This window comes from Cnephaeus nilssonii, assembly GCF_951640355.1.
Source record: "Cnephaeus nilssonii genome assembly, chromosome: 1".
Classification (NCBI taxonomy): Eukaryota; Metazoa; Chordata; class Mammalia; order Chiroptera; family Vespertilionidae; genus Cnephaeus; species Cnephaeus nilssonii.
The window spans coordinates 117,980,974-117,993,299 of record NC_137072.1 but is presented as its reverse complement, the minus strand read 5'-3'; the positions used below and the strand labels follow the sequence as shown (position 1 = coordinate 117,993,299).

General features: G+C 49.1%; 1 protein-coding gene across 3 annotated transcripts in view; it reads left to right on the top strand.

Annotated features, from left to right (window-relative positions):
* PIGG (phosphatidylinositol glycan anchor biosynthesis class G (EMM blood group)) overlaps positions 1–6,478 on the top strand; it is a 29,656-nt gene extending 23,178 nt beyond the window's left edge. The window contains exons 10-12 of one of the 3 annotated variants that reach the window (XM_079775126.1): positions 2,740–3,049; positions 3,669–3,878; positions 5,203–6,478. In XM_079775126.1, coding sequence (XP_079631252.1) covers positions 2,740–3,049; positions 3,669–3,878; positions 5,203–5,475 — 793 coding nt within the window. In that variant the 3' untranslated portion in view covers positions 5,476–6,478. The remainder of the gene's footprint in view (positions 1–2,739; positions 3,050–3,668; positions 3,879–5,202) is intronic. The other 2 variants (XM_079775124.1, XM_079775125.1) reach the window with 2 other exon arrangements.
* Positions 6,479–12,326: the final 5,848 nt, after the last annotated feature.

Here is a 12,326-nt window from a genome sequence, read left to right as displayed (position 1 = left end):
CCTCAGGCACCACAGCCGCTTCCGCTCCTTAGATGCTCCGCAAGGAAGAAAGGATGTGAAAGCAGCCACCAGGTGGCTCCCGACAACCGGCGCGAACATCAGCGTAACGGATCCGGATCCCGGGTTGGCAAGCGCATCCAGGTCCCCCTCACCCCGCTTAAGACTTCGCCCCACATCCCGGTCCCCCTCACCCCCCTCAGGACTTCACCCCGCATCCCGGTCCCCCTCATCCCCCTCAGGACTTCACCCGTGCATGAATTAGTGCACCGGGCCTCTAGTATGAATATCTTTGGTTAATCTCTTCCTGCACCTCCTCCTGAGATTCGTCAGTCTGTTCCATGTTTCCATGCCTCACGTTCTATTTTATTCATCAGTTTATTTTATTCATTAGATTCCTTGTTCTTTTATTTTTATTTTTAGATTTAATTGTTGATAAATATGTATTTATTGCCATTTTATTGTTGTATTTTCTATCTTTTTTTCTTTTTCATTTTCTTTCTCCTCCTGCTCCTCCTCCTTACCTTCTTCCTCCTCCAGTTTGGTGGTGATGAACTCCTTTAGCTTTTTCTTGTCTAGGAAGCTCTTTATCTGACCTTCATTTCTAAATGATTACTTTGCTGGGTAGAGTAATCTTGATTGTAGTCCTGGCTTTTCATCACTTTGAATATTTCTTGCCATTTCCTTCTGGCCTGCATAGTTTCTGTTGAGAAATCAGCTGACAGTCATATGGGTGCTCCCTTGTAGGTAACTAACTGCTTTTCTCTTGTTGCTTTTTAAGATTCTCTCTTTGTCTTTAACCCTTGGCATTTTAATTATGATGTGTCTTGGTGTGGTCCTCTTTGGGTTCCTCTTGTTTGGGACTCTCTGCGCTTCCTGAACCTGTAAGTCTGTTTCTTTCACCAGGTGGGGGAAGTTTTCCGTCATTATTTCTTCAAATAGGTTTTCAGTATCTTGCTCTCTCTCCTTCTGGCACCCCCATAACACAAGTGCGGATAAATTTTAAGTTGTCCCAGGGGCTCCTTAGGCTATCTTCATATTTTTGGATGCTTTTTGCCTTTTGCTTTTCTGATTGGGTGTTTTTTGCTTCCTCATATTCCAAATTGTTGATCTGATGGTCAGACTCCTCTACTCTCTTGTTGAGTCCCTGTAAATTATTCTGTATTTCAGTTAGTGTATGCTTAATTTCTGACTGGTCCTTTTGCATGTCTTTCACATTTTCACTAAGTCCCTTGAAGCTCTCATTGAGCATCCTTGAGCATCTTGTAACCATTCATTTGAATTCTATATCTAGTTGTAGTTAAGCCTTGATTGCTATTGGCATCACTGGGAAGAGTTGACCTCCAGGCCAATTGGCTGTGCAGACCAGGCTGCAACTACCGTGTGAGAACTGCTGTGCAGGAGACACCCCTATGGAGCAGGACTTGCTTCACTGGGGCTTTGGTGCTCACTGAGTCTGCCTCTTGAATGTGTCGCTTGTGGATGTGTACCGTTGTAATCTGGTGTGGTCTGAAGCTGTCCGCCAGGTGTACTGGGTCTGGTGCCTTCCGGGAGGTACAAAGTCAGCCACTGCCTGGAGCCACCCTGCAGGAGCTACAGAGCTATCTGCGTATGGCTGTTACTTGTATTGGGCTTGGAAATGCCAGCTGAGGGCAAGCTGTGAAGCAAGGTAGGCTGGTGCTAATGCCGGGTCTTGGGCCTCTTATTGATAGTTATGGGGTATGCTAACACCAGCTGCTGCTTGTTTGAGAGGTTTTTAAAAAGTCTCCTTAGAAATAAGGTGATCCCCTAAAACCGGGGTCCTGGCAGAACACGAAGGACATTCGGGAGCCCTTTCCTCCCGCAGGAGGTGCGTGTGCATGGGGGCTGGGAGCGTGCACATCCTGAGCAGGCGTCCACTCGGGCTTTTATTGCTGACACACCTGATCTGTCCCTCACTCTTGATGGGAGAGCTTAGGCTCCCAGTCTTGCACGATTGGCTAATTTAAAGGGGAAAGGAAGGGGTTGACCTTTGCCATTTCAAAATGGCGGCCCCAGGGGAGCTGCAAGTCACGCGGGCCAGAATGGCAGCTGCCTGTACTCCCTTCTGTGACAGGGAAGATCATTTGTTTATTCTCAGTCTGGAACCTGAACCAGGACAGACTTATTCACATGAAAAAGTTGCTGCAACAGCTTGGGTGGGGCTGCAAATTGGATAGGGCCAGGTATGAAATTTATTTAAGTATGTTTTAGGAATATGTTTCACACGATGAAGTTCTTTGGCATGTTGTCACAAATAGTGTCCTCTGCAGACAGCTGTGGGTGACGTGTGGGAATATTCAGTTCACAGCAGGCACCTGCACAAACACTGGACATGCAGTCCCTCCATCAGTTCCCAGGACGGCTCTGTGGGGTGTAGGTGCCGTCTCTCTTCATTTGCAAATAACACGGTTGAGCATCAGAAGTCCTAATTAACTTGCCCACAACAACAGATGGTGTGGACCAAATCATTGTGTGTGCAGACACGTGCAGGTGTGTCTCAGTGTTTGTGAGCTCGTGGCTGTTCCTGGCAGAGCTGTACCAGGTCATCCTTGGACAAGAGGAGGAAGGTTCCCGTACGCCAGCTCCATCAGCGGAGGGCACACACAGAGGGGTCCTGGCGCTTCCACTGGGCACCCGGCAGGCGGGGCTGGGGCTTGTTAGCTGAGTAGACACTCGGTCTTTGTGGGGAAATATGTGCTAACTTGTTTTGCTTTTTCTTAGGGGCATCATTGAAGCGCGTTTTGTGTACGTGTTTGTCCTTGGCATTCTGTTCACGGGCATCAGAGACGTGCTTAAGTCTCAAGTCCTCGCTGCAGACGTCCCGGCCAAGACTGCCGGTCTGTGGGACGTGTACAGTGGACTGGTGCTCCTGGCGGCCTTGCTCTTGAGGCCACATAACCTTCCTGTCCTGGCGTGCAGCCTCTTGATCCAGACCCTGCTGACCAGGTTCGTCTGGAGGCCCCTGAGGCACGGTGCCGCGGAGGTCACCGTCATGCACTATTGGTTTGGTCAGGCGTTCTTCTATTTCCAGGTAGGTTCACGTTATCTTGGTGGGCAGACCAGTAACTTTTGGTCATTTATCTTGTAGTTTTCCTTTGGGAAGTTGCAGTGTTAGTTCGGTGAAAGAGCTGTCCGTGTAGCGTGGTGGTGCTGCTCCTGCCGTGTGCGTGTCTGTAAGACATGACGCAGCAGTTGCGTGAGGCATGGCTGCTGCCGGACCATCTGCACAGCTTCATCTGCTGAGGTGGAGACTGTGCTCTCGTGGCCATCCTGCTCGCCTGTCCCCTCAGTCATTAATCCCCTGGGCCCAGCATCCACCCTCAGCCTCCAGCAATGGCCCCTGGGCCGCGTGACCTCCCGGGGTCCCATGCAGCCCTCGGACAGGGTCCCGGGGGGAGGGTGTGTCATGTGTCTATGTGAAGTAGAGAGATCTGAGGAAAGGCAGACCTTGTTGCAGCTCATCAGAGACGTCCGTCTGTATAGTCTCTCCACGCTCAGACCTGGCACTTACCCCTCGCCGTCTTTGGAAGTGTGTCCTGTGTCTGTGTGACACACAGGGTCAGCCAGGACAGAAGGGCGGGCGGGCGGCCGGGGCTCCTGGCTTCTCACGGTCACATGGCCGTGTTGTGAGCATGGCCATATCGTTCCAGGGAAACTCCAACAACATCGCCACGGTGGACATCTCGGCGGGCTTCGTGGGCCTGAACACCTACGTGGAGGTCCCAGCCATGTTCCTGACGGCATTTGCGACGTATGCGGGGCCCGTGCTGTGGGCCAGCCACTTGGTGAACTTCCTGAGTTGGGAGCCCAGCAGGTGCAGCTCCTCCTCTGTCCCTCGGCAGTCTGGCCGTGCCCCTCAAGTGCGCAGCTCCCTTTGCCAGGGTGGCAGGAGGGGTGACCCTGGAGTGTGACTGTGGAAGCCCCTGTTCCTGTGGCTGAGAAGGACCCACTCCCCAGGCGAGGGGCAGGGAGGGGCCAGGGCCCACCTGTCGACGAAGCTTCTCCCAGTTCTCTTTCATTGTTGGTGCCGTGGCTCCAGGAGGTGACGAGCTCCCGGGGTCCCCTTCCTGATGGTTGGGTCACTAGTGGGACCCACGGTGTGTGTACAAGGACTTGCTGCAGGAGCTCATGTCTGGAGCCGCCATGGAGAGTGAACTAGTTACCCCAGGGCCAGAGCACCAGAGTCAGGCGGCCTCACGGAGCACGGCCTGTCCAGGGGAGCAGGTGGGGGCAGCGTGTGTCTGAGCGTAGAGGGAGGCAGCATGTGCTGACGCTCAGGATCTTGCATTTAGGTCTGTGATTCGTTTTGAGTTGGTTCTTCTATGTGGTGTAAGTTGGAGGCCTAGCTTCATGTTTTGCACGTCTGTCCCGGTTCCAGTGCCCTTTATTGAGAGACTGTCTACCCACTGTGCACTCTTGTCACCACCTCTGTCCTAGACCATGGGGCTGGCCTCCCTTCCGGGCTCTGTTTAGCCCTTGTCGTGGTGTATGATCTTGCTGGGCTCGATTTGTTAGTATTTTGTTGAGGATTTTTGCATCTATGTTCATCAGGGATAGCGGCCTATAATTTTCTTTTTCAGTGTCTCTGTCTGGTTTTGGAATGAGGATGATGCTGGCCACGTAAAATGAGCTTGGGAGCCTCCCCTCCTCTTGAATGTTTGGGAATAGTTTAAGAGGAATGCATGTTAATAATTCTTTAAGTGTTTGGTAAAATGTACCTGTGAAGTCATCCTGTCCAGGATTTTTGTTTGTGGGGAGTTTTTTTATTCCTGCTTTGATTTCATGAGTAGTTATCAGTCTTTTCAGATTCTTTCTTCTTAACTCAGACTTGGGAGATGGTACGTTTCTATGAGTTTATCCGTTTCTCACAGATTGTTCAGTTTGTTGGCATATAGTTGGTCATAGTCTTGTGCGGTTTTCTTTTGTTGTTTATAGGTTATAATACACGTGAGAGCATAGCAGTGCGTGCATATCGTTTTTAGGTACTTTTGCAAAATGGGGCGTGAAGTAGCTTGACAGGAGGCGTCTGCCTGCAGCCTCGTCTCCTCAGTCGCCTCTGCCCACCAGACTGACCAGGCCCAGGAGCAAGCATTACCTCCTCGTTTTCAAAATACAAATGTCAGTGACTGGTTAGTGCCCCTGGGACAGAGCACGGAGCACTAACCCGTTTCCCTTTACCCGCAGCGGTTCGGCGCTGAGGCACGCCTGCTTCTGCTACGCGCTGCTCTGCTCCGTCCCGGTGTCCACCTACGTCGTCCTGGTGACGGCCCTGCGCTACCACCTGTTCATTTGGAGTGTGTTCTCCCCGAAGCTCCTCTACGAGGGCATGCACCTGCTCGTCACAGCCGCCCTCTGCCTGTGCTTCACCGCTGTGGACCGGTCCGGCACCAAGGCAGACGCTGGGAAAATAGCACATTGTTAAAGTCTACTGTTTACTTCATGGATTTGATTAATTAAAGTAGGTGTAAGTGCAAGATTATTCTAAAAAGAAGAGGTGAATTCTACAATATGGATGAATAGCTTCAATTGCTTGGACGACTATACTTGAAGTTGAATTCAGTAGTAAGTGGCTTAATAAAAGGTCACTTTAAAATACTTAGTTTGAATATGAGTCATATCCCCCTGTAGACAGTCACTACAGAAACTGCTGGGCTTGTAATTGCCTCTGGATGAGTTAGGCTGTGACCAACCCTGTGTGTTTGCGTAGTGCGTAAAAAGGTTGCCAGAGTGGGTGCCCCGTGTGCGACCTTCAGAGGCTCGACCCTTTCGACCTTAGGACTCCCGGAGCTGTCAGCACTGATGGCATTGAAAATTAAAACAGACATTTCAAAACAATTTATTCATTTAAAAATATGTAAACTTTAATATATTTTTAAGAAAAATAACTATTTTCCACACACAAATTAGCAAGAAGAGTGGCATTATCTTATATTTTTGCAAATCTCCCGAGTGTCTGACTCAGGTGGGGACGGTTGGGCTCTGCGCTCAGTCTGCTGTGCTGTGTGCAGGTGCGGGCGTGCAGCCTGGGGCCGGACAGGAGGGTGTGGTCTGTTCGTGGTCGTTGTGGGTGTTCGGTGTCAATGCTGGGCCGAAACTGGAAGGTGCGCCAGAGGCAAAGCAGTGAGTGCGTGCACTGAGCTTCACGCCCGTGTCGACAAGCCCTGCAGCTTTAAATGCCACAGGGGGAGCTGGTGTGGGACGAGGGTCTCTGTACTGCTTTTGCAGCTTCTTGTGAGATTTAAACTTTTTCAAAATAAAGTTACTTTGAAAAGGAAGCTTAGTTGTGCTGTGCAGTCTGAAACCACACCGTGCCCGGCCTGGGCTGCACTGACTGCATTGCGCCATTGTGCTCTGAGGGGACCCTCCCCAGGTGTGGCTCCATCACACTCTCATCTGGAAAACAACACGGCAACACGGTTCCTGATGCAAAGCCAAACACCACTAGTTCCATCGCCCACAGCCTTATCAGAACTCTAAATGCTGGGAGCAAGGGGGCAGGTGCAAGTGTTCCAGAACTCTTTAACTTCGTGTGAAAACTCAGAGCTCATCAGCACATCCCGAGTTGTCTTGGCAACGACAGTCCGCTTGGTTTTCAAGGAAATGACGGCCACATCCCCAAACCCAAACCACTAGGTGGTCATTCTTTCAGGTGAGAGGCATCTGGTGCGCCAGGTCCCCGGGCACAACGCAGGTGGGTTCCATCTCTCGTCACGGTCCTGCCCCCGGGCGTCCTGGGGGAGGCCCTCCTCCTCCACAGTCACCACAGACGCACAGTCCGGCCCCGTGAACACTTCTGACTCGGAGGGGCAGTGTAATCTAGAAAGAATGGGAAGTTCTCTCGGCCTCCACCACCTTGTCTCTCTCCCCTCTCCTCCCTCGATTCCTGGCCTCCCCAGGGCCTGCCCCCTCTTGTTAAGAAATAATGACTTGATATCACTTGTAATTTTTTAATCGTAAATACTCAATAAAAACACTGCATTTTTTAAAATACATTTTTATTGATTTCAGTGAGGAAGGGAGAAGGAGAGAGAAACAGTGATGAGAATCGTTGATTGGCTGCCTCCTGCACTCCCCCTACTGGGGATTGAGCCTGCAACCCGGGTATGTGCCCTTGACTGGAATCAAATTTGGGACCCTTCAGTCCACAGGCTGACACTCTATCCACTGAGCCAAACCAGCTGGGGCAAAAACACCACATTTTTTAAAGAAAGTATTTTTTTAATATATTTTATTGATTTTTTTACAGAGAGGAAGGGAGAGGGATAAAGAGTTAGAAACATCGATGAGAGAGAAACATCGATCAGCTGCCTCCTATACACCCCCTACTGGGGATGTGGCCGCAACCAGGGTACATGCCCTTGACTGGAATTGAGCTCGGCGCCCTTCAGTCCGAGGGCCGACGCTCTATCCACTAAGCCAAACCAGTTAGGGCAAGAAAGTATTTTTAACTATCACTACCCAGAAGCAGCAGTCATGGACACTTAGGAAACTGTCTCGGGGCGATTTGTCCAGCAGGCTCCACTCTATTGCTATTTTTAATTCAGAGCATTTAATGTAATTTTTCTGAATTTAACAGAAAAAGAGAAAGTGCTGAACTTTGGATAACTGATCCTTCTTACAAGAAGTATTAGTTCATAAAATATTCCTAAAAATTTGCCCTAACCGGTTTGGCTCAGTGGATAGAGCGTCGGCCTGCAGACTCAAGGGACCCAGGTTCGATTCCAGTCAAGGGCATGTACCTTGGTTGCAGGCACATCCCCAGTAGGAGGTGTGCAGGAGGCAGCTGATCAATGTTTCTCTCCCATCAATGTTTCTAGCTCTCTATCCCTCTCCCTTCCTCTCTGTAAAAAATCAATAAAATATATTTTAAAAAAATATTCCTAAAAATTTAAGAAAAAATATTTTTAAATGTTCATTTTAAAAATTAACTACTCTTTCCTATTTTAGTCCATATCCCTGGACTCCTTGCTATAAAACATGACAGAATTATCACACCCCCTTTTTCCCTTCCCCCACTTACAACTTCTTTTATAGGATTATTATCACAATTTATGACACGCCGATTTTGTGCTGTAATCTACACAACTGGTCGGTTTTGATTCTGTGATAAATGGCTCACAGCTTGCCCCCAGGCCTTTCCACGCTGCTTACTCTTTATTTTCTTTCCTTTATTTTGAATCTTTTCAAAGAGGATTCATATATGTGGACTTCCTGAACTTTGCATCTGTCAGAGCAAGATCTAATTCTTGGAGTATTTATTCCAAAATCCTGCTCACAGTGCCAATTGTCAGAGCAAGTTCCTACTTGGACCCTGCTCACTGTGCTGTTGAAAGCACTCACTGCGCCATCCTGCCAACTGGTCCAAGTAGGTCCTGATCCTGCCCTACTACGCCAACTGTCGGGTCCGAACCCCTCTGCCCGGGGCTGGACTTTCTGGGACGCTGGGTGGTAGACAGAGAAGCCATGACGAGTTGTGAATATAAGAGTCTTTATTGTAGGAGCCAGTGGCCACGTAGCCATTGCTCACAAGGACCCATTAGACAAAGCAGCTCTCCACAACAAAGTCCCATACAGCAGGTAGCTGCACACTGGCTAGGCAACAATACACCATTCCCACAGCAGCAGCAACCTCTGTCCCCACAGCCATTATCTGAGCTGCCTCTAGACCCACAGCCTCTCAGCAGCTGCATCTAAGCGCACAGCCTCAGTACCCTCAGTAACATACTTTAATACTATTTAGACAAAAGAGGCTCTGCCAAATAGTGGCAGCAACCATCTGGGTTACAGCAGGGGACGCCTGCCCAGTGCACCATGAGATTGCTGTACCTTGCATCTGTGTATAGCCTCTTAGCCTTGAACACTTTGATAAAGATTTCCGCAGCCTAATTGGCCCTGGCCATCGGCGTGCTCTGGTGTGGTTCCCACAGCACCGGGAAGTGTCTGCTGTGGGTTCTGTGCCAGCAGAGTCTGCATCACTGTGCCTGCTGGTGGTCTGGCCCAGATCCCTTTCTTCCTTACATCCAACTTGCTCTGCCTGGTTCCTTCCTCCCTAGCCCTCCCTCTTTTCTTCCTTAGGTTTTCTCTGTCTGGATTTCTCCCCTTGCCTTTCAAAGGTTTTTAGGAGAGTGGTTTTTTTCTCTCTTTGTTTTTTATTATTTGCTGTCTAAATACAGGGTGTCCCCAAAACATGTATGCACACTTTAACAGCTGGTAGCTCAACTTGGAAAATGAAATGTATTTTAATAAACACTGCCTTTATAACTATTCAAAGTGTGTGTATACATTTGGAGGGACACCCTATAGTTTTTCTTTTCCCCGAATGTCACATATCTGGAATCCCACCACATGTAGTCTTTCAGATTGGATTCTTCCCCTTGGCAACATGCATCTAAGGTTCCCCCACGAAAAGTCATGGCTTGATCGCTCATTTCCTTTGAGTGCTGAATACTATTCCATTGTCTGGGTGGACACAGAATCTAGTGAGCGACATCTTGTTTACTTCCAAGTTTTGGCAGTTATGAATAAAGCTGCTATAAACACGTGACCAGCATCTTTCGGCCCCGTGTGCCATTCACAGAGCCCTGGACACTGTGTGCAGCTGCAGGCAGGTTCCTGACGGTGAGGGTGGGAGACCACAGAGCCGTGTCCGGAGGGAGGCCATAGGAACAGGAGTTCTGAGTTAGTGGGCACATCTGAATCAGGACAGCATGTTGTTCTCACCTCTGTCAAACGTTGGGATGGCGTGGGCCCAGATTCCTAGAAACAAGAATGCAGTCAGGACCACCACATGCCTCCCCTGTGAACAATGTCTATGAGCTTAATAAAGTAGAATACGGATTTTTTTTTTTTAATGCCAACACTCTTTGGGAGGGTGAGGAGAGAAGGTTGTGTGTCAACTTGTGGGTGTAAGAAAACTAATCTCGGGGCTCAGCCAGAAGAAAACAGTAATCCTGTCCAAAATGGAAATAACAGAATGCAACCATTTTTCCATAAAAATGGATATTAGCAGAGGAAGTGGTGGAAATACAGAGTCAGAGGGGAAAACAAAACCATCACTGACTTTTAAATCAAATGCAGTATTGGTTTGATTTACATCAAAATATGTATTAGTGTAAATCACCACAGAAAACAAATGATCATAGTAATTGACAGGGGGGAAAAGACACACAGTGTTAAGAACAAAATCCAATTGATTAAATCTGGGGATCCGTGGGTCTTGTGAATGGTCCATGAGCTGGGCTGCAGCTCACCCCACAGGCAGAGACACCTCCGGGGGCAGGACGGACAGTTGCAGCAAGAGAAAAAGTCAGGTTCCTTGGGCAAAGGAGGAGGTCCGGTGGCCACCGCTTCTCATTGGCTGAGCTGCAGCGTTTCCATTGGCTGGGCTTGTTGCTGGGCCGGAGAGCAGTTCCACCTGGGGCCATTGACAAAGTGGGGCTTCCTCTCTCAGCCTTTCCAACTCCAGTTGCAATTGAGGTACCCTTTATCAATTTTCACTTTAGAATTGAATGCCCACTTATGGAAACAACAACAAAAAATTATTAGCAAACTAGCCAAAGAAGGAAACTTCCTTCATGTGTTCAGAGGGACAGCCCCCATATCTAAAGACTGAAGTTAGAACCAAGAGGAGGGAGAAACCAAGATGGCGGCATAGGTAAACACCTATACTGCTGCCTCGCATAACAATTTCAAAACTACAACTGGAAGACAGAGCGGACATCGTCCAGAACCACCGGAAAGCTGGCTGAGTGGAAATTCTACAACTAGAAGGAAAGAGAAAAGGACACTGAGACTCAGAGGAGCTGCGGAGGAGCGAGGTGAGGAGACCCGCGCGCGGAGAGGGCAAGTGGCTGAATACACGGCTGGCTTACTCGAACGGGAGGGAGACAAAGGCTCCCCTCTACGCTGAACTCCAGTTCCGGGCGAGATTCGGGGAACCCAGACTCATACGGGGTGAAACTGGACTGTCAGGAAAAAGCACACTGAGACTCGGGACCTCCGGAAGGCAGAGGTGCGGAGGCGCGGCACGTGGAAAGGGCAGGCAGCAAGCGCGTGACTAGCTTTCTCGTTCAGGAGGGAAACAAAACCTTCCAACTGCACTGAACTCCAGTTCCAGGTGAGACTTTGGGGACCCAGACTCATTCGGGGAGAAACTGGACTGTCTGGCAGCGGGCGGAACTCGAGGGCAGCCTTCTCTCAGAGGTGCGTGCAGCCATTATTGTGGGACACTGAGACACAGGGGCTTCATAGGGCGGGGCTGTCTGCTCCACCCTGAGATTCCGCCCCATCCAAGCTGAGTACAGAAGCTCTCCCAGCGTAGACACAGCTGATCCTCACAGCCAATTGGCCTGGAGGTCAACTCCCCCTAGTGATACTAACAACAATCTAGGCTTAACTACAACAAGACTGCACACACAGCCCATAAAGGGCTGCACCAAGAGTGTCCACCTCAGGTAACTGGGGAGGCTGAGCCACTGGGCCCTGCTAGGACACCTAGCACACAAAGCCACGCTATCAACTCAGGGAAGTAGCTAAAATGCGAAGACAAAGAGGCAGGCCACAATTAAAGGAAATGGAGGAAAGCAAATGACTGGATATAGAGTTCAAAAACACGGTTATAAGGTTTTTCAAGAATTTCCTAGAAAAGGCCGATAAATTCAATGAGACTCTCGAGGATACAAAAAAGGATCAACTAGAAATTAAGCATACACTGACTGAAATAAAAAATATTATACAGAGACCTAAAAGCAGACTAGAGGATCACAAGAATCAAGTCAAAGATTTGGAATACAAAGAAGCAAAAAACACTCCTCCAGAAAAGAAAAAAGAATAAAAAAAAATATGAAGGTAGTGTAAGGAGCCTCTGGGACAACTTCAAGCGTACCAACATTCGAATTATGGGGGTGCCAGAAGAAGAGAGAGAGCAAGATACTGAAAACCTATTTGAAGAAATAATGACCGAAAACTTCCCACACCTGGTGAAAGAAATAGACTTACAAATCCAGGAAGCACACAGAACCCCAAACAAAAGGAATCCAAAGAGGACCACACCAAGACACATCATAATTAAAATGCCAAGAGCAAAAGACAAAGAGAGAATATTAAAAGCAGCAAGAGCCGAAACCGGTTTGGCTCAGTGGATAGAGCGTCGTCCTGCGGACTCAAGGGTCCCGGGTTCGATTCCGGTCAAGGGCATGTACCTTGGTTGCGGGCACATCCCCAGTAGGGGGTGTGCAAGAGGCAGCTGATCGATGTTTCTCTCTCATCGATGTTTCTAACTCTCTATCCCTCTCTCTTCCTCTCTGTAA